This window comes from Lepidothrix coronata, unplaced genomic scaffold (genome assembly GCF_001604755.1).
Source record: "Lepidothrix coronata isolate B3197 unplaced genomic scaffold, Lepidothrix_coronata-1.0 Scaffold25, whole genome shotgun sequence".
Lineage (NCBI taxonomy): Eukaryota > Metazoa > Chordata > Aves > Passeriformes > Pipridae > Lepidothrix > Lepidothrix coronata.
Window position 1 is genome coordinate 2,602,650 of NW_016690205.1, and position 21,097 is coordinate 2,623,746.

Here is a 21,097-nt window from a genome sequence, read left to right on the forward strand (position 1 = left end):
AATTAAAACCCACGTGGGAGCCGGCTGGGGGGGGGGGTGTCGTGCTCCTTTTTTTTTTCTTGTTTTTGCTCCTTTGTTCGCCGAGCTCGGGCGCCCCGCATCCTCCCCCGGCGGCGCTCGGATGCCCCGGGGCGGCGGTACCGGCGGGGCGGGGGGGGACGGGGCGCGGCAGCCGCGGTCGCTCCGGCCTTTCCTCGGGGAGCCTCATGGGAGGAGCCTCCGAGAAGCAGCTCCAGGCTCCTATTCCTCGGTCTTTTGTACGCCCCAGAGCTCGCCCAAAAAAAAAAAAAAAAAAAAAAAAAAAGCTGCGGCGGCCGGGAGCGGGGTTTTGTCGGAGCCGCCGGTCCCCGCCCGGGATGGTGGGAGCGGAGGGAGTTGGTGTTCGAGCGAGGGGCTGTGGCGGGGTGTTGTGTTGGAAGCGAGGATGACTGGGAGTAGGAAAGCTGGTGATTATTTCCTGGCGTTGGTAAGTAGACACTTGTGAGAGGAAAAGTTTTTTTACCCCCTTTTTTTTTTTCCTCTTCCCCTTTGAACAACTTTTCGAAACTTTTTCTCCTGCTCCCACAGCGCTGCCTCCAGCTCTGGGTGAGGATTAACTCTCCTTCCCCCCCACCCTCAAAAGATTGGAGGGTTTTGTGGCTCCTGCCATGGTTTCTGGTTGGGTTTGGGGTTTCTGCTCGAGAAAGGAGACTGTGTGTGTGTTGTTTGTACCGAGAAACCTCTGCCTCAGGTTTACTAGCTGGAATTTGGAAACTTTGAAATTCTGCAGCAATGACATCAGGACGTGACCGAGAGCCCTTCCGAGGCTCTAAAAGCTGCTCGGTGGTGACGTGATGGGCTTTTTATAATGGTTGACAGTTATTACAGCAAATATGCTTATTCATCCTGTGCAGGCGTGATTTATACTTCTGAGACTTTTATGTGGCTTTCTGTTGTCCCTCTTTTAGCTTGCAAAGGAAGTAGTGCTGTAACGCGTGTTTCAGTCCCATTAAGTGTTTTAATCTAGAATAATTGTGTTTGTTTATTGTATTAACTCAGCCTAAGTTTTAATGTGACCACAGTAATGTAGAACACTCAGGCAAAAAAGAAAAAAAATATTTTTTTATATTTTGTTGTTATGACTGATCAAATCAATGATCGATCTGGGTACGCATGTTACAGAAATCAAGGGCTTTCTAAGCAAGAAGGGTTGGGTGAGAATGGAAGTGCAGGCCCTCAGGTAATGTGTCACTAAACACCATCCCCTGCCAAGATAACTTCTCTATCTTGTCAGGATTTCCACAAGCAGTGCCAGAAAAGTATCATTTCTGAGAATGACTCTCCGTGGTCACGAGTCCGGATGCCCGACAGCAACAGCGCTCTCCTGCCCCAGCAGGTCATTGGGAATTACCTGCAGGGACTGCCAGCTGCTCTGCACCTGGCTTTCTGGGGTTGCTTCTCATAGGTGGGGTATTGCCTTCAGGAAGCCTTTTAAAAAAACGCTTTCACGCCCCCAGAACGCAGTTTCTGCGTTTGTTTTCCTTTCTGATGTTGTTAGTGTGGAAATCTGCAGCGAGAGAAGGGAGTCCCTCGCTGCTGGAAGCGCAGCCTTGTGTCTGGAGCCGCGCAGCCGTGTGTTCCCACGAGGACTGCAGACGCTTTGGGAGGTGCAGGTGGTTCCTGCTGCTTGGCCAGGACGATGGCAGGTCCCTCCCTTGGGGTCAGGTGTGACTCAGGTGCTGCTCCAGCCATGCTGGGCTGGGCTGGCTCTCCTGGGTGCTCTGAGCACCAGCACCCAGACCTGTTCTGCTGATTGCTCAGGTCCCGCTCAGAGGAGGAGCATGTAAATCTCAGGCACTGGAATAATTCCCCCAGGAGCCAGTTTTGGTACCTGGGTGGCAATGTCTTTCTTCCATAAGCGTAGAAATGCTGCCATGCAAATCCTGTGCATCAAACCCCCCTGGATGACAGTGATTTTGTTTGCTTTTAATTAGCACATGCCAGTTCATCTCCTGGATACCTTCATTACCGAGTTTGCACAATGCCCAGCTCAGCCTGGCCGAGGTTGCAGGAGATCCTGCAGCCTAAATACAAAGTGCTGATGTGAGGCACTTAAGGCATCGTTTCTTCTTCAGAGTACAGAAGGAATTTGAGAGATTTTTCTGAAATCATATATGTACATAAATGCATAAGTAACTCTTTCGTTGGGCAAAAGGCAGCATGTTTCCCCAAACTCGATCTTTTGACTGTGAGAGTGTGTTTAGCTGATAAAAGTAAAACCTCTGCTGTATCTGTGCACAGTGACCAGCTAAAGTGACCCCCCAGCCATCACTGTGTCTGAGCTTTCAAAGCTATTGCAGGTGCTTGGACTTGCCCCTTGGGGATTTTTGGGTTGTATGGATGTTGCCTTAGTTCACTGGGAAATAAAGCCACACTTTCCATTTCAGTATTAGCATCTCATATTTTTCCTAAGATTCTGTTGATATTTGAATCGGTTTTAAATTACTTCATAAGAAGTAGTGGGGGGGGGGGAAGGCGGGAGAGAGAAGGGAAAGAGGTTTTTTTTTTAATTTGTAATCCTTTGCTTGTATCTTATGTAGCACTTCTGAGCTGCCTCCTGAATAAGTTTAGTTTTAGTTCCTAATACCAGTAATGTTGATTTCTGATATAAGAAATAGCTTCTTACCTCCTTCTCCACTAAATCATAGTGACAGGAGCCCCAAAATTCATGAAAATACTTCTAAAGAACAGAAATACCAAAGGTGCATAGACTTACAGGTTTTTGTTGGATTTTCTACGAATAAAGTTTATTCCAGTGAGTGTGGCTAAAGTATAAGCAACAAAATAAAGTAGGAGAAGATAAAATGATTACTAAGAAGGAATTAATAAAATGGATCAAATTTTATGAGGTATGATGTGTTTGAATAAATGAATTTCAACTAATGTAGGTGCTGCTAGATCTCTCTCCTTTCCGAAGGATTTCAGTGCAAAAACTCACCAGAAACAGCAAATCCTCTCAATATTCCCTGGGATTGATTAATATTTTTTCTTATGTATGGGTAAACTGAGGCTTTAAAAAATTGACTCTTTGGCCCAGGTTATTAGAAGACCAGGTATGAACTGTGGAGGATTTTGTCTGTCTGACTTGCTGTACCCAGTGAGCAACATCTTGTATCTTGAAGAAAACAAAATAGAGAGTGATGAGAGCACTGAGAGCTCAGTCCTGCCTTGCAGTTGTTGGTGCCATTTTCCAGAGATTTCTGGAGTAAGAGCAGGATCTATAAATCTTACCATTATCTCATTAAAAGCAACCAAATGTTTGGGACTAGGAGATAGCAGAGTTTGAAATGCATATTGGTTTCCCTTGGAGTGAACTTGGAGCTATTGTTGACTGTTCAAAGGGAGCCACATCCAGCTCTCCTGATTGGAAAAACATGGACAGGGAGTAAATGCCAAGACCTGTAGCTGCCTTCTGTCTCCAGCACCAGTGTCAAAGTGTTTTGAAACTTTCCTATGAAGTTAAGGGGTTTAAGGTTTGCATCTCATGGTTGGAAGCAGGAGAGCAGCAAACAGACCCACCAGAACACCCAGGCCTCGCTGCCTCTGTGTCCACATGTGCCAGATTGTGTTTCTGTACATATCTTAACTTTCTGCCTTGGTTTGAAACCTTCTTACATAGACCTGCTGTGTTTAAACAGAAGAAATTGCAGAGGTTTATGCAGTTATTTCTCATTCATTCATTGGGATTTAATGACTAGTATGGGTCAAGCTTTGCCTGAAACTTGTTATTTGCATACCTGCCTCAAACAGTGACTTGGAAAATCTCTTTTCAAGAATAAGTAGAGGCCTCAAAAGTGAAATTGTGAAACTCAAGAGCCTAAGGACACTTGATGGGCAGTGTCTTTCACTTCTGACACACTAATAACAGATTGAACCCCTCGGTCTTTGGGCCGAATTTAGTGTGCCTGCTGCAGCTGTTGGTAAGCAACTGCTTATTAAACTGTGAGGTATTTTCCTTTGAAAAGTATTTCAGTCATGCTTGTCATAAGTAGAATTTGGAAGTAATTTTATGTAGATCCTCTTCCAGGCTCGACCCACAACTCAGGCAGCAGAATGGAAAAAGCTCATGGCCTTTTAACTGAGAAATAAATTGGCTTAAAAGGCTGGTGGGGGCAGAGGACTGACAGCAGGGACCTGGTGGCGGGTGCCCGTGAGCCCAAGGGTTGTGATGCCCAGGAATGTCAGTTGTGGAACTAGTTTGAGCAGCTTTTGGATGGCTTCATTGTTCCTGCGGCACAGAGCAGGGTGGCTCGGAAAGGAGGAGCTTTGCCATCACCTCCCCAAGCCTGAGTTTCAGGTTACCTTGTCCACGGACCACAGAAATCTCTGTCCGGGAGTTGGGTGTGCAGGAGGTGTGATGGTGGTGGACAAACACTTCACTTGCTCACCAGACTGGGGCACACCTGCTCCTTTTACTCATTATGTATGTAAAAAAACCAAATTGCCAAGTGCTGTTGTCAAGATCTACTTTCTAAACACTAATTTTAAGGCAAAACAGAGGGGAGACCCCAGTTTGTGCTGTATCTGCAACTCAGCAATGAGTGAAAAATGGTCCCTTTATGATAATAAGCCAGAGGACTTTAGAACTTTGGCTCAAAGTTTCCTGCAACAGGCTGAGCCCTCAGGTGTGGTTAAACCAGAGAACATGTGGGCAGTTAATGGCTCAGCATTGTAATTGTTTTTCCCACGTGAACATGTTACAGAATCCTTTAGATAAAATATAGGAAGTGTGAGTATATTCAGATGGCAGCAAACACTGACATTATTATAGTGAAGTTTAACTCTTTGTTACGTTCTTTGATCCAGAATTAAACAGGAGTAAAAAGTCACACTGGTTCTTTGGATTTGAAGTTAGGCAAGGTAGTAATCCTTTAGTGTTAAAGCCGAGTTTTGTGATTTAGGGCTTTTTATTTTTAAGCTGAAATCTCAAATGCTGAGCAATAGTTTTAAGTTTATGCACCTCAAATCCATCTGTGTACGGTACAATCCCTCTATGTACAGGATTTTATTTACTTTGTAGTACAGGAAACAACATGGACATGAGGAGGTTCAGTACAGCGTGAAATTGGACCCCCAACTTAATGTCACACTTTATGGTTTACAAAAAACTTGAGGATTTTGGTGAGTTTTAGGGAAAACTGATGCTTCCAGGGCTCTGATATCTGGGTGGCCACATGGCAAAGTCAGGTTGAAATGGGCAACCAATACATTGTTTTCAGGGGTTTCCCATGGTTTGGTGTCTCTTGAAAACAAACCAACCACCTTCTTCAGCAAGGCTCCATTCCTTATTGATTCAAGGGTGTGTTTCCAAATTGTTTTCTTTTAGCCATGAGGTGCTTGCTGGTACTCAGGGGCACCCTGCTTTCCCTAGGAATGGGTCAGAGCAGGGTGTGTGTGTGCTCCCTGCAGCACCCAGGACACCTTTGACTCTGTGCCCCCACTTAAGAGCCCCCCCAGCTTCAGGTGAAAGCCAGCCTTGAGCTCCTTGAGTGTTACGTGGTCTCAAAGGCAGGAAATCTTATAATTTCTCTTGTTCAGCTCAATTTCTCTTTCACTTTTCATAATCAGAATCAAAATGGGGTTAATTTGCTGCTGGATTGTACTGTCTCATTGCTCCTGCAGCTGTGACTCAGACAAAAATCCAGAGACTTCAGTGCTGTGGGAACAGCAGGGCTGTGCACAAAAGTAGCTTATATTAAAAATGCCAACTTTTGCTGCCTTCCCTAACATGAGTTAGCACAGGCATGTTCAAGTCTGGGGGTTCAAACAGCAAATTACAGTAATTCTGCAATAGCTCAGACCTCTAAAAGTGCCTTTTCCCCTGTCTTTTCTCTCTGCAGCCCTCCTGGGCCAGGTGATGATACACAGTTGGCTTCTCCCCTCGACCCTTCCGAGCAACCCTTTTCTGTTCCTGTGGCGTCTGGAAATGTTGGCCCCGTGGGTGCTGCAGAGCTGACTCCAGACAGGTACTGTCCAGGGCCAGGCCCTGGAGCTGGGGGAAGTGGCTGCACCTGCTTGCTGCTGTGGGGGTCTTAGTGCTGCCTAAAGAACTGCTCTCACTCTCCTTGGATGGATAGATGTCTGTGCTGGCTCTGCCTGCAGCCAGGGGAACATCTGTCAGCAGAAATCTGTGTCAGAATCTACATCCCCCCTTATCAAAATCTTCAAAAGAAGATGCTGTTTACCTTTTCCTGTAACTGATCCTTTGGCCATGTTCTGTAATTCTGACAATTTCCTTAACAGGATAATGTTGATTATAAAGCAGGCCCTGATTATTATTATTATTGTTCAGGTATCTCATCTCTGTTGGACTCTGACCTTTTTGTCTGCCTTTGCTTGCACTGAGAAGGGAAACTGTTGCTTTATTTGTGCTGGTGGCAGTGGGGTTGTCAGGATCTTTGGGCATATAAACTTGTCTTAACTGCCAACAATAGAGGAAGCCTTGGTAGGGTGTGTGTACCCTTCAGTCACTGGGAGTTCAGTGGAGTGTAAACATACACAGTATATTTAAGCTAGCATTAAATTTGTTAGCTGAAGTCACAATAATGTGTCATCAAAGGCAGAAAGGACCTTGTGTGGTTTGCTCAATCCACCTTAAAAGCTGGGTGACTTTGCTGTTTAGCCCATACTGGTTTGCCACCAGTCCCCAAGCTGGTTAGTCACTGGCTGAGTGAGTCTGTGAGAAACAAACTTTTTCCTACACTTGGAGTAAGATGATCTAGAGAAGCTTACAGTGGGAAGCTAATGATGTGGATTTCTTCCAGTTCTTGTAAGTTTTTACTCAAAGAGCTGTGTTTCTTTGTTTTTAACAAATGTAATTGGATTACTGATGGGTTTTTTTGTGGATTCTGTTTTTTTTCTGCTAATGGATTGTTGGCCATAGCAGTGAGGCACTCAGAAAAGGGTGAGCAGTAATTGAGGTGGAGCTGTGAGCTCCTTTCTGAATGTAGAGGCAGGAAAAAAAGGCTAACACCAAAAAGTGCCAGAAAGATTTATATATACTCTCTGGACCACAGACTAAAATAGAAAATTCTGTGCCCTTAGGGTGAAAGTTTGCTTTTTGCATAGAAAAAGGCACACCAGCTGTCTGTGATTAAATGCCACCTTAGGAAACATTTAGGGAGAGCAATCTTCAAGTGTTTTAATTCACTACCTCTTGTAAACCTCATGAATTCACCCTGTTGACGTTCTCACCTGAACCTGGAATTTCAAGTTAATTATATTACACCTTTTCTTTTGATGTACTCCATAACTTCTGTCTTTAAAAGGTTCTCTTGTTGGTGTCTGACAGTTATTCTGGGGGTTCCTTGCCCCATCCCAGCTGCACAGGCTGCGAGTGCTGGTGCTGAGCTGTGGTTGCCCCATCCAGAGTGGCTGAGCCCAGTGGGGGTGAGGGCACACGGACTGTGCAACAGCTGCAAGATCTGGCTCTTGTCTCCATATCCTGACCTTGAGGGACCTGCCAGGATTTTTGCAAGGGTTCAACACTAAAAAGTTGCAAACCAGGGATATTCAGTGTGGATGTAGGTAGTTTTCCAGTTAGGAAAGTGAGAGAGAAATACCCTGTGGTCAACTGGAGTGAAGCTGACTGTAGTAGTTCTTCTGTGTTTGTTTGTTTAATTCTTTTGTTTATTTTTAAGTGCTACACAAGTCAACTCTTGTCAGTATTGTTTGTTTTTCTTACTCTTTTGTTTTGCATCCTTGTTCAGCTTCCTATATAAAAGCCTACCTGTTCTCCTTGCACCTGTCTTTCCTGTCCAGGGTGTTGTTGCTTGCCAGCCTTCTCTTTGCAGAGATGTTTCCTGGTGTCCCAGCAGTAGAAACCCAGTAGCTGCCCACGTGTGCCCACCCCCAGGTGCAGGTGGTTGGCAGAAGAGGGGTTAAATCAATGCAGCTGGACCCCTGCTTTGGCTCCTGTGGGTGCAGTCGTGGTGCTGCTTTATCCCTCTGGGAATAGCACTGCTGATTTCCCAGTGGTTTGGTCAGACCTGAACTGGTAACAACGTGATGTTGGTAGCAAATGAGAGTAGTTCTCTTAAAACACATGGGATTATGCTCACAACAAGGATCAGCAATAGCAGGACTGGGCTTTTTTTATCCAAGAGCTTCAGTGATATTTGTTGTGTTGTGTCATCGCCTTATCCCTCATCAGCTTATTCACCTGTATGATGGAGCAGTTTATTGCTTATATAGGTAAGGTGATCATATTGAAGCCATTCCTTTTTGTCATTTTATGTAGAAATGGTGCACCACTGCTTTTCAGTATGGCTGGATAATATTCTGTAATGCAACACATGTGATGTCTCCATGTGATGCCTCCTGGGTACCTCTGCACTAGACTTTGGAGATATTGCCAGGGCTACTGAATGGCATGATGTTTATTCCAGTCTGTCTGCAGTAAAGTGCAATTATAAAGTGTTTCCCCCAATATATTTAGTTATTTACTAATCAGTTCCCTTTGTTTCCGTGTATTTCCCCATCCCATGTATTTCCACACCACGTCAGGGGTGGCACATGATGCAGATGGTGTGTGCACTTTGGCAGGGAAAAACAATGGTGCATGTAAGGTGGGGGTCAGTTTGTGCTAAATGGCTTCCAGATGGCAGGGCATGGTAAAAGATCAGGCTGTCTCTCCATCTGTCCAGTCAAGAAACTGTATCTTTGTTTTGCTTTCTGAGGATGACTGCCTGCCTCTCTCCTGCTGATAACATATTGATCAGGGGCAACATGGTATCACCTGCCCGGTAAGATTTTATTCACTGTATCTACAAAGAAGTGCCCTGAAAAGAATTAGGTAAAAAGTTCACTGGCTGTTCTGCCAGCATTTTTGTTTAGCGATGAAAGGCCAGGATGACTCTGATTTGCCAGTACACGTTGCACTAGGAGAAATTTTGGCTAGACACAGCTTTCTCTTTAGGCTGCAGGTGCAGAGCTCTGCAACAGGACTTCTGTGTTATATAAGGAATGTTTGGGTTGGAAAGGCAGAGAAGGCAAATAAGTGCCCCAGCTGTACAAGACCACAGCTCAGCTCCGTGGTTAGAGGTGTGAAACATTTCTGAGCTGTGTTTATCTGTTCCCTGCAACTTCCTGCCTGTCTCATGGGGAAAAAACCCCAAACCTGCAAATGCCCGGGAAAAAAAAAGGCAGCCTGGAAAGCACTTGCTGCATGAGTTTTCTTTATGGTCAGGCCACAGCTAACAGGCAGGGCAACTCACTCTTCTCTTCCTCATGCTAAGGAAAGCTTCTGCTCTTGCATTTAATCTCCAGCTGAGGTTGTGGAGCTGCTGTGGCCTTTAGTCCAGACTAGATAGAGCTGTTGCAGCTCTGTCTTGAATACTGGGGAACAGAAGCTGTTCTGAACCTAAGTTGACAATACAAAATCTTGAATTCCCCTGCATCAACCTCTGTCCCAGCTCTTTTTGTGGACATTAAGCTGTCACAGGGAATTTGTAATCAATGATGATGTATGCACCAAAAGCTGTGTTGCTTTGTCTGCAGATGGACCTTTCCTGGCCACGCAGTTCACAGCCTGTGGAGTTGTGATGCTCTGGGGCTGTGCTCCTCAGTGTTAGACCACGGGTAGGCAGAGGTACTCAGGATTATCTGTACACACAGACAATCAGAAAGGGACTTTTGAGGTTTACTTAAACAGAGATGGTGCTTGAAAATGTTGTTTTCCAATCAGCTCAACTCTACAGGATAAAGACTGGCCAATGTATAGTTCATTGTGCACTGAGAAGACTTGGCCCTTTTGGTAGTATTCTTGCTACACCCATTAGAATATTACGAGTTGGGAAATAAGTTTGACAGAAAACCTTGTTTTAGTAGGAGCTGTGGAGAGGCTTTAATGTAACCACTTCATGTCTGAGCTGATACAAATACTGTGACTTGATAGGTGTACCTGAGTTGATGCAGTCCTAGGCTGGAGAGTTTAGAGTCTGTGTTTTGGACAGGGTTGCTGTTTTGTGCTACCCTACCTCATTTTGTGCAATCTGAACAATTTCTGAGCTGCTCTGCTCCTGCTTGTTCCCTAAGAGCCCACTGTGGGCAGCACCCATCTGCAGGTACTGCCCAGCTGAGGATGGGCAATAACCAGGAGCTCTGTGCTGCTGCAATTCTACCTGCAAGCCCTACTGAGCAGTGCCAAAGTAATGATGTGGCAATATTAGCCCCAGACTGGTGTGATTAGTCTCACAACCTGCTTTTCATGGCCTCACCCAGCACTTCTTGGTACTGTGGATCCCTTCCCAGAGCGACAGCACAAGCGAGGCAGCTGAGGCTTGGCAGGAGTGGTCTTTGTGGGAAGCCAGTATTTGATGGTGTAAATGAAGCTTGGAAAGATGAAAGGAAATTAGCTGTGGATTTTAACACATACAGCACAGTAGCTCATGAAAGTAAGCCCTGTGCTTTGTGAAGGCCAGGGAGCAGAGCTCTTATAAAAATGCTTGTGTGTTGATAGCAAGTTTTGCTTTAGCGGTAGGAATGACATTCGTCAGTCAAACTGTACATCTGAAAATCGTTTCATTTTATGTGGAAAGACTTAAAGGGGGAAGCTGAAGGGCTGCAGGTGGTCATTTGGGCCTGTGTGAGGAGCGTGGGTGAGAAGGGAACAGGTGCTGCTGTAAGCAGGTAACTGGGAGGGCTTTGTGTCCACAGCACCAGGGCCATAATTTTGTATGCCTTTGGTACTCTTGCTTGGCTGGGCCCTCTTGTGAATTGTTTGGGTTTTGCAATTCTTTGTTTCCTCTCCAAACAGATGTTCAGCATTCGCTTATTTTTAGCAGTTTACTTTTTTTGCTTTAAAATCTTACTTTCACTGCTCTCCGTGTACCCCTATATAGTCACATCGCCTTGGTATAGATGGGATGCTGTTGCTATATTAGGACAAAGACATTTTTAGCAAAGGACAAAGGCCTTTGCATGAAAAAGGAAACAGCTTGCTTTGAAATCATTATTTATTTGTGTTACCTTGATGTGACTGAAAATATGGGATGTCTGTGTCAGTGTCAGGCCAGTTTGGATAAACTGGGGAAAGGGAGGGAGGAAGGAAGGAGTGAGCGTGTAAAGCAGAGATCATTTCTTAGAAGAAATAACTGTAATTATCCCATATGGCACAAAGCAGCTTCATGGTTATAAGCTAATCAAGGTAAACTACTCTCAGAAAGAGCTTTGGTGATCTCAGTAACTTAGTGCACAAGCACTTTGGGAAGTACCTGTTCTCCTGCTCGTCTGTGTTGTAACTAAAGTTAGGGATGTGGTTTAGGCTTGTCCTCTGTATGCTTGGTTCTACAGAGAGGAACAGCCTGTCCCTGAACCTCACTAACTCTTAATCAGTAACACAATTTAATCTGCTTTCTGCAGTTCCAATGTAATTACTGGGGGAAGGGGAGAGAAAACTTTAAAAGGAGTGGCTAAGATAGCTGTTTATATTTAGTTCAGGAAACCTAAAAGAAGCTGCTCAGCCAAGGCCTGGTTCCATCAACTTTTCCATAAACACTTGTGTCTGTATCTCTGGAAGCAGAAGCTGGCAGGAGGGAGGCTGCTGTGTGTGGCTACCCCAGGATGTCTGTGTCCCTCTGGTATGTCAGAGGTGCCCTGGAAGGGACAGTGTGACCAGACCCTACACTGTGTCTGCTTTTGAGACATGAAGTCATTGGTTATTTAGTTCTTTTTCTGTCAGTGGTTTAATGAGCGTGGCCAAGACCAAGGGGAGTAGGGTGGTTACTGTTCTTCTTCTGAGTTTGGATCTTGTGGGACTTGTAGGAATTAACAAATACAGCAGCATTACAGTCTTGTAATCTTAACATTCGTGTAATGAGTTCTGGGATTGTTGTGTGTTTGGCTTTACAGCATAGGGAGAGCTCTTAAAGTAAGAGAATTTTTTAGTCCCAGATTTTAGTGTGTTTTTTTTTTTTTTCTAAAAGACAAGTCAGTTAATTGAATGTTTAAATTCTACACTGAGGAGAAAGGGCTGTGTGAGAACTGCAAAGCAGTCATTAGTGATTTATTTATTTTACTGATTTCATATACAGTTAAATTCCTCTGGCACTTTCTCTTATGGTCTGCAAGAGCTGTCAAAACTTTGCAGTATTACTGATTACATGGTCATCTGAGCAATTAAGTAGGATAAGGTTTGTAGGAATAAGTAATTTGTGGGAGGTGGGAGGGAGATGGAATTCGGGAGGGGCTGATGTGCCCCTTAGAGCTCCTTATAGATCCAACCAAAGTTCATCCTTTAAGGAGACTTCACTAAAGCTTCATGGGCACTTCTGAAATTTGTCAGCTTATTTTTAATAATTGTTTTGCAGTGCTTCCAAGCCTGACAGCTGCAAAGAAGTTGATAACCACGTTTCTGAGGATGAACCTTTGGCTGTGGCCCCTGGTGATGATGTAGAACTGCCTGCTCAAGAAACCGAGGGTTTCACAAGGGAAAAAAAGAGGTATTGTGTTATCTCATATCTTACAATGCATTTCCATGTCTGTACATCTTTTGCTTAAGAAATGTTACTAGTGGGAAGAGGCTGAACAGCTTTAACAGGTGTTTTGTGGAGTTGTATGAACACTTTACTGTGAGATTTTGAATCCAAATGTTAAGACTATCAAGACCTGCCTAATTCAGTATATTTACTCATAAATACCAGAAGAGGGAGCTTGGGCTACACTGGTTATTACTATGCTGATCTTTCCTGCTATTTTTAAATTAATATTTTTTAAGTTGGTTTTTTTTTTCCACCAATATTTTCCTTTCTGAAAGTTCAGTTTTGGTGTTTTGTTTGGTTTGGGTTTTTTTTGGTGAAGCTGTGCAGGATCAGGTTGTTTTCAAGAGGACTGATCAGCTCATTCCCCTTCAGATTCTGCCAGCATCTTCCCCACCTCACTATTGATTTGCATTGTTGTTGTCAATAGTGAAGGAAGAAGTTCAGCATGGTTTTGCTCTTGCTGAATAAATGTTGTATTATCTTGATGTCAAAGTTAAGTGTTTCACCACTTCAGGTGTGCATTGGTTGTTGCCATAGTATTTGATAGATGGCCTAATGCATTTTTTGCTTGGAAAACCCCCAAAATGAGTCATAGAATCATAGAATGATTTAAGTTGGAAGGGACATTAAAGATGATCTGGTTTCAGCTCTCCCATCTCAAATATAGTCGAGACAAGACGTGTTTGGATATTCGAGTCAGAGCTTCAGCTGACGCCTGTCTGTGGGTGATTAACCAGTCTGCTCTTGTGGCTTGGCAATAAAGGCCTGCCCTTATTGTGACATCTATTAATGGAAAAGGTCACAGCACAGCTGAGGATATGAAATGGGCCCTCCCTGGAGAACAGCATTCTCCACCCCACCAATACAGACTGGCAGGTTGTGACAAGTAGGATACGAGGCGGGAGACACCACGGGAAATACAGTTATTCCACTAAAGCTCTGTTCAGAAATGTCAAAAGATGCTTCTGTCAGCAGGAGGATACTGTGAATCATGAATTAAAATGTTCACAATAGACATGTTCTTCTGTGGAACATCAGCAAATGCTGCTGAAAAGACTACCCACAGTATAACATCTAGGATAATGTTGTTAGTGTTGGTTAACTATTTGTTCTAAACTTCTGATTACTTTGATCAGAAAATGGTGTCCTGACCTTTAGTGTGCGTGCTGCTGTAACACAGGCCAAACCTTCTGGGTAGTTTCCCTGCACTGGACCCACTTGTGTATCATTGGTGGGGTACAGAAGGGCTCAAAGGCCTGTTTTGCACCAGTATGCAAGTTCTGGAGAGATTTTTCTGAATTGAAGGGTAGATACAATGACCATTCTCTAAAACTTGAGAGAAATGGGCAGGTGAGGTTGTAATTTAAAAAATATTCACCCTGAGATGTTTGCTCTTTCCAGAGAATCATCCAAAATTGTTCAAACTGGACTGAATTTCACATTCTGTGAGTACTTTAGTGTAGTCACAGATGACTGTTGTTTACAGATCCAAATTGAAACCACCAAAACACATGGTATTTTTTTCCCCTTTTCACTAGAATTCAACTTCAAGGAGGGGAGAAATAATTTTAGAACTCAGCAGGCAAGCAGAGTGGCTGTGCTCACATATTTAGATTGGCTTGTGCCTCTGAAGTTTCTGATTTGTTTTGATGTCAATGTAGTGTGTTTAATAATGTGTGCGTAAGAAACTCTTGGATAGGGTAAACAGTGGTGTAATTAAGTAGAATCATAGAATCATCCAATGGTTTGGGTTGGAAGGGACCATAAAGACCATCTCATTCCACTTCCTGCCATGAGCAGGGACACCTTCCACAAGACCAGGTAGCTCCAAACTCCTTCCAGCCCGGCCTTGAACACTTCCAGGGATGTGCAGTCCACAGCTTCTCTGGGCAGCCTGTTATATTAGCAGAACTGCTTAATGCAGAATTAAAATCCAGCCTAGGATGTCAGTAACCCAAGCTGGACACTGAGAATAGTGGTCTTATCACCCCCAGACTCCTCCTCCAAATCTGAACTTGTGTGTTTGTTCTTTTTTTTGTAACACGAATGCAAGACTTTGACAGATTTTAATGGAAATTAAGATGCACACAGAGGTGAGAATTAAGAGTTTTCTGTGGGACAAAAGATAATTCTTGCATCCTCTTGAAAAGCAAATATATTACTGTCCAAATAGCTGTTTGCTGTTATAATCAGCCCGTTATATAAATACTTCTGAGACTATCTTGCATTTTTATGTGATTCACGTGTATCAAATCAGCCATGGAAAATAATAGTCTGCAAATTGAGTTATGTTTCACTTTGTCACATTTATGTCAACTGCCTGGCAAGGTGCTGACCTTCTGCAAAGGCTGTGCCACTGCACCACCTTCTGCAAAATGGATCCTTGAGGCATTTCAGCCTCCTCTGTGATTGTCGTGGTCACATTATGAACTGTGTCACAGACACTTTATAATTTGTGCTCAAATTGCTAGAGAGAGTAAGTGGTTCTTTATGGGAGCCCTACAGACAGAGCTGGGAAGGCTCTGAAGGCTGATCCATCCCTTTGTCCTGGAAGGAGGAGAGATGGATGTGATCTGTTCTGCAGGGTTTGTGCATGTCCTCACCTGTACCCTCAGTACCTGCTTTCAGAGCTACACCTGTGATGTTCCATGTGGCTGATGGGAATGGAGAGGTGGGTCCTCCTTTTTACCAGATATGGAGCCAGTTTTCTTTCAGAAGCTAAACCAGACTGGAGTCAGATCATTCTGAGACACTCTGGATAGACAGGGAACTTCTGCTGATCTCTGAATCTCTGAAATTAAATACACATTTCTGTCTTACCTAATTTTCCTGAAATGAGCATGGAACCAATTGGAAGCACAGCAACAAAATTCTTCTGAAAGCAAAAAGTCACAACAGTCTGTACAGAAAACTCTGCTTTCTGTGTTGTTGGTTTCCAAAATGTTTCATAATGCTTCTCTGGGAGGAAGCAAAGCTGAGCAATTGGTGTCACGCTGAAAAACAGGATAAGCTTGATAACTTCTGGGTTTTATTTGATTGATCACGTGTTGAAAACAAGTTTTCTGCTTTTGCAGAGGCTTAGTGTAAAACTTAGGAAAGAAAAATCAATGTATTGCCTTTGTTTTTGACCAATGCTGATCATCATAGACTGAGCTGCTTTTAATGATGTAATCAAAACCAAGAAGGGATTTAAAAGCATAAGGTTTTTTTTTTCCTTGGGGAATTCAACCCTTTTGAAAGGAATGTGTTACTACATTAAGTTTACAAGTGCACTGGGCAAGGAGGAGATGGGAAATACAAGTGAAGGATACAAATGCAATGTCAAGGCCTCTTTCTTTCCAAAGGGTGGAGGTTTGCAGTTTTTTGGGGCTTTGGGGATATTTCTTTTTTTTTGGAGGAAGGTGTAGTTCTGTGAGTTTTATGTTTATTACGTGAACTGGATAGTTGTATAGCTCTAGAGTGTGTCTTGACTGTTTGGTGCACAAGTGAAGTGATTTATTTTTTTTTTTTTGTAAGAGCAACAGAATGAAGGCATTGAAATGAAATTGTTTAGGTCTTGGAAACTAAAACCCAAGGAGTTTTGCTGAGGCTTTGTGGCTGATGTCATAAAAGGCACTTACCATCTTCTCAAATACAAAAAATAGATACCTTCCACATAACCAGCCAGTCTGTAACAAATGGACAGGAATGAGCCACACTCCTGCTCTTCATCCATTTTCTCCACTCCAGGTTTTCAAAGGAGATTGTCTCCTGAGTGATGTGTTCCCAACTGCTCAGCCCTAGGCAGGAGGATGCTTTGTGTTGCTCAGTGTAGATCTCTTCAGCCTATTACTGAGTAATAGCATCAACTCCTGGGATGCCTGCTGTATTTTGAGCCCAGGACATTGTGGACTAAGTGCATTTTCTTGTAACTGATTGTGAGACTGCTGTGGTGGGGTCCTCAGGCAAGGAACTGGATCCTTCAGGCTTCTCTGGGTGAACCCATGATTGAGGGGGACAGTCCTGGGTATTTGCTGGGCAGGGTGCCCAGAGACCCCCATGCTGTGTGCTGGCCAAGGGCAACTTCCATAAAACAGCAGCAATTCAACAAATAGCTCCCAGGAACTGCATTTTTCAGAGGCAAAGCATTAATGGGTGCTTGACAGAAGTGGGAAATGTCACCTGTTTTGTAACCATGTCTTTGTTCAGAATTTGGGCTCTCTGGGGTGTTCTGAACAAAGAGAGCAATTATTGGTGTGTGTTGTGCAGCTTCTCTCAGTGTGTGGTGGTGGACAAAAGGGCAGTGGCAGCCCCCTGTTTGCTTGTTATTACTGTGTATTTTACAGGTTCCCTCAGGCAATATATGGTAATTTCCTTGCTGCTAGAACAGGTTCAGCAGCGTGAAAATGGATGTGTCATTACAGTAATTAATCCATCCACAAGGAGTTTCAGAATGGCATTGATCATCTTGCATTTTACAGAACTGTGGCACTAGAGATTCAAGACAAGAGATTACACACCTGGCTTGGGTTGCTGTTCCTTGGCACTGTGGCAAGCTCTGAGGGTGCCAGAGGACCTGACACTGCCAGGAGGGTGGAGGGCTTGTAGGGATCACCTCTTGTCCTAGTGCAGGTAATATATGGCCTAGAACTGCTGAGCCAGGTGTACTTTGTATTTCTCAATAATCACTGTTATGCTTAAATATGGCCTGTGCTTTTGGGGCGCTCTGCCCCCTAATGCTAAATCTTCTAAAAACAAAAGCATAAAGAAATGCTTGAAAAATACTGGAAATACTTCAAGTTTTTGTTAACTCTTTTGAAATCACGTTGAAGCTGTAAGCTGACTTCTTTAAGGAAGTCATTTGTCCGCCCATCCTTGGCAGCCACAGCAAAGAATTGCACCAGGTGGGAATATTGTTCTTGCCTGATTTTTTTTCATCCTGCATTTTCATAACGTGATTCTTCACTCAGACCCTGAGGCCAAGAGACCTTTGGATTCTGCTTCCTGAAATCTCCTGCTGCAAGGTGCCCCTGGAGAGCCTTATCCACACTGATCTCATCAGCTGAGGGCAGGTCTTTGAAAGTCCTTAAAAATGTCACTCCCCTCCTGGCATGAGGCAGCTGCTTTCCTAACAAGCCTGGCTCCAGCTGTCATAGGGATCTTACACCTTGGGATGTTTAAAGGCTTAGAAAGAAGTATGGAAGTAAGATGAGATGCTGTTGTCCGTGATGGTGGTTCTGCAACTCCAGCATGTGGAAATGTCAACAGAGCTTTGAGCATTTGGCTCGTGGGCATGGTCTGCAGAGGCATATTCAGCAATAAAACAGACTCTCTCATTTGGTGTGGTTATACCTGTGGTCCCAGCCTAAAACCCATTTGGAAAGCAGGGGTTTAAAGTTTTGTTCGTGACCCAGTGAATTCAGGCCTGCTCCTTACAGTATTGGCACAGCACAGACAAAATCCAAAATTGAAGTGTCTGTGCCTCAGCAGGAGGGGAAAGCCAAGGAGCAAATGAAGAACTGCATGAAGGGAGGTGGATGAAGAGTTTTTCACAGGGGTTTGGCTGCCCTTGAGCCTTAAGCTGTGTCAGCTCTGCAGGTCTGTGTGGTTGCAGACCCCTCGCTCCTCCTGGGAGATCCCCACACAGCCCCCGTGGAGGGAAGCACCCACACCCAGGGCTGTGCTCAGCTCTGCAAACCTCATCCCCCTCTTTGCATGGCTCCTTGATTTCATGAAACGCTTTTGGGCGTGGAATCTCGTGGGGTGTTCAGTTCTCACGTTGCTGATGGTGATTCACTGCTGACCTCTGAAAGGCTGCAGCCCCCCCGGCATCCCGAGCAGCACCGTGCAGGGGCCTCTTTTGTTATCCTTGCAGTGGGCTTCCCATGCTGCAAATTTCAATAACTAAGCAGGCATTTTGGTTATTCATAACTCTTAATGCCATTAATCTCACTTGCAATTTAGATTAGGCAGTGACCTTAGCCACCAAACAGTGATCAGTGGGAAGAGGGGCACAATTATGTTTTGTTTTGGTTCATTTCATTTATTTTTGTATTTACTTTTATTTGAAACCCATTCTAAAGTTTATTTCTTGTCCATCCTGGTTGCATCATCACTGATCACTCCTTTTTTCTTTGAATTAGCAGATGGGAATTCTGTCAGTGTGCTCAGGCTTAAAATTCTGAGACGTTGTGTGTTTTCATGGAGAGTGTATCAATGCAAATAAAGCACTCACACTGTGGTAATCTAGATAAGTGGTGGAGCAGACAATGTGTTTATCAAAGTATTTGATCTGGAAGAATAAGTTAAATCTGTGAAGCTTTACACCTGCTATCTCCTTGTGTTATTTTGTGGTATATTATTTTACATCATGGTGACATGGATAGGGCTGGATTATGCCAAGTGATGTACAGAGGCAATTGAACAAATTGCTTCTATTTTGCTTGAAAAATATATTGAAAAATATCCCACTGATTTAACTAACTCTCCCTAATTATTTTACTGCTCAGATTTCATCTCTGCTTTCCAGTTGCGAATCAGTGCCCCACTCTGAGCCTATTAAAAAATAAATGCTTAAAAAAAAAACACACCAAAAAACCCCCAAACCCCACAGCTAACAAAGAAACACTGAACCAACAAACCTCTGGTTTCAACCTGATGGTCTGTCATTCTCCCTTTAGGCCTGAATTTCTGATTTATCTGTACTGAAATGGGATCAAATTAAGGATAACTGGATTTTAGGAGGATGATGATTAATGTATCTTTAAATGGCTAATTACAGACTACAATATCTTAATTATGCTGTGGACATAAACTGTACTACATGTCTATTTATTAGGCACACTAAAGCATAGATGTTACAATTTATGTTAACCTTTCACTGTTTTTTGCCAATAAAATAAAGTGGGACAAATTTGTTGCATGTTTCAGGTGACTTTTCATACTTACTCTTTCATCTTTAGTACAAAGTTGGTCATAAAACTAAGAGAGAGAAAGAAAGAAATCTGCTTTTCTTCCACTGCTCTTGCAAGAGGTCACTCCTTTCTCTGACAATTTGCTTGGCCCTCCAGGAGGTAGTGTTTGTTTAGGTTCCCTCTTTGGGATGTCATCTTCCAAAATAACAAAGATTTTTAGTTTTAAATTATGATCTGCTCACATACAAGGCAGTGGTGTCTTGTTTTTGGCTGGGATAGAGTTAATTCTCTTCTATTCCCTGAAGCAAAAAAAAAAAAAAAAAGAAAAAATTGAATTGTGCCTCTGGGGACAAAGATTGAAGGGGTTTGATTGGGTTTCTGTGCTTAGCTGTGGCTTTTTGAAGGATGTAATGACAGCACTAGTGTTAAATATTGTCCCTGTCCCACAGCAGTGCATGTGGTGAGCTGGACCATGGTGTGACCTGGCTGGAAAAAGCAATATAAGATCAATGTGGTCTCACAAAGGCTCCTGCTGGCACATCTGTGGGTGTGACATAAAATCAGAGTTAGCAAGAAAAGTGAAGAGTGAAAGTGGAGGGTAGCAAACGCCTCGTAGTGTTCCAGCAGCAGCTTCAGCAGGTTGCTCTTTGAGGAGGAATTTTTAAGTGACTCCTCAAGGCAAGTGGAAATTATAATATCCATCCTCTCTTGCTCACTTCAGAGAGGGAGGTAAGACCAAGGAGCAAAAATCTGCCTACAGGAGCAAAACATTTTGCAGAATAAAAGCAAAGAAAAAGGAAATCCTGGCTGTCCCAGGACTGAAAAAAATGCATGGTGAGCAAAGAAGCACAGAAATATGCACAAGGTGTCTAGACCTATGTATTTTTGTGCAGCCTATAATGAAGAATGCTTGAATTCTTTACAAGCCTGTAAACTGCTTCCTGTATAACCTTTAGAGAGATGAACTCCAAACGTGGAGTGTGGCTGAAAACAGTCTGCTTGACCTTTCCTGTAACACGAGGATCAACACTGGTCCTGGGAGACCGGTATTTCTGGGAAGGACTTGGCAGGCAGAGCCTGCCAGAGGAGGGCTGGTGCTCCTGCGAGGCTTTTAGAGCACAGGAGTCTCCAGCCTTGGGTGTCCTAAAAAGGCTGTCACCACTGCACTTCAAAAGGTGTCGATGCTTTTATGTGCTAATGTGCTCTCAAACGCTCAGCCACCCTCCCCGAGGCACTGGTTTGCCTTGTGACTCTGTCTATACAGAACAGTGTTGGTTTTTTTGAGCAGTTTGGTCCTTTTAGTCCTTTAGGAAAGAACAGACTGCTGTTCCTTAGCAGTCTGATAATGTGGATACCCTTGCCACGAACCCTTTGATACCAGGCAGCCCTACAAATAAGGGAGGCTTTGGGGGAAAAGCTTCTTCCCTGGCTGCATTCAAGGCTTTGGGGTCCAAAGGCAGTATTTTATAAATATATGTATATATATATTATTGAGGTGGAAATTATGTTTAAACAATAATCTATTTCTTTAAACGTTTTCCCATCTTTTGCTTGTTTATTTTTCTGTAGACAGTGCTGTTCCTCAGAGCTTTGGCAGCAGCCTTCAGATACCAGAGAAACCCCTTTTTGTTTGGGATGTTTGGTTTTGCTCTGTCTCTGCAGTTTGCTTTATATGGTGCTCATTTC

General features: G+C 43.7%; 1 protein-coding gene across 1 annotated transcript in view; it reads left to right on the forward strand.

Moving 5' to 3' along the window:
- Positions 1-21,097, forward strand: part of TACC2 (transforming acidic coiled-coil containing protein 2) — a 127,392-nt gene that overhangs the window by 41,277 nt on the left and 65,018 nt on the right. The window contains exons 7-8 of the mRNA XM_017809161.1: positions 5,880-6,005; positions 12,348-12,479. Of these exons, the coding sequence (XP_017664650.1) occupies positions 5,880-6,005; positions 12,348-12,479 (258 nt within the window). The remainder of the gene's footprint in view (positions 1-5,879; positions 6,006-12,347; positions 12,480-21,097) is intronic.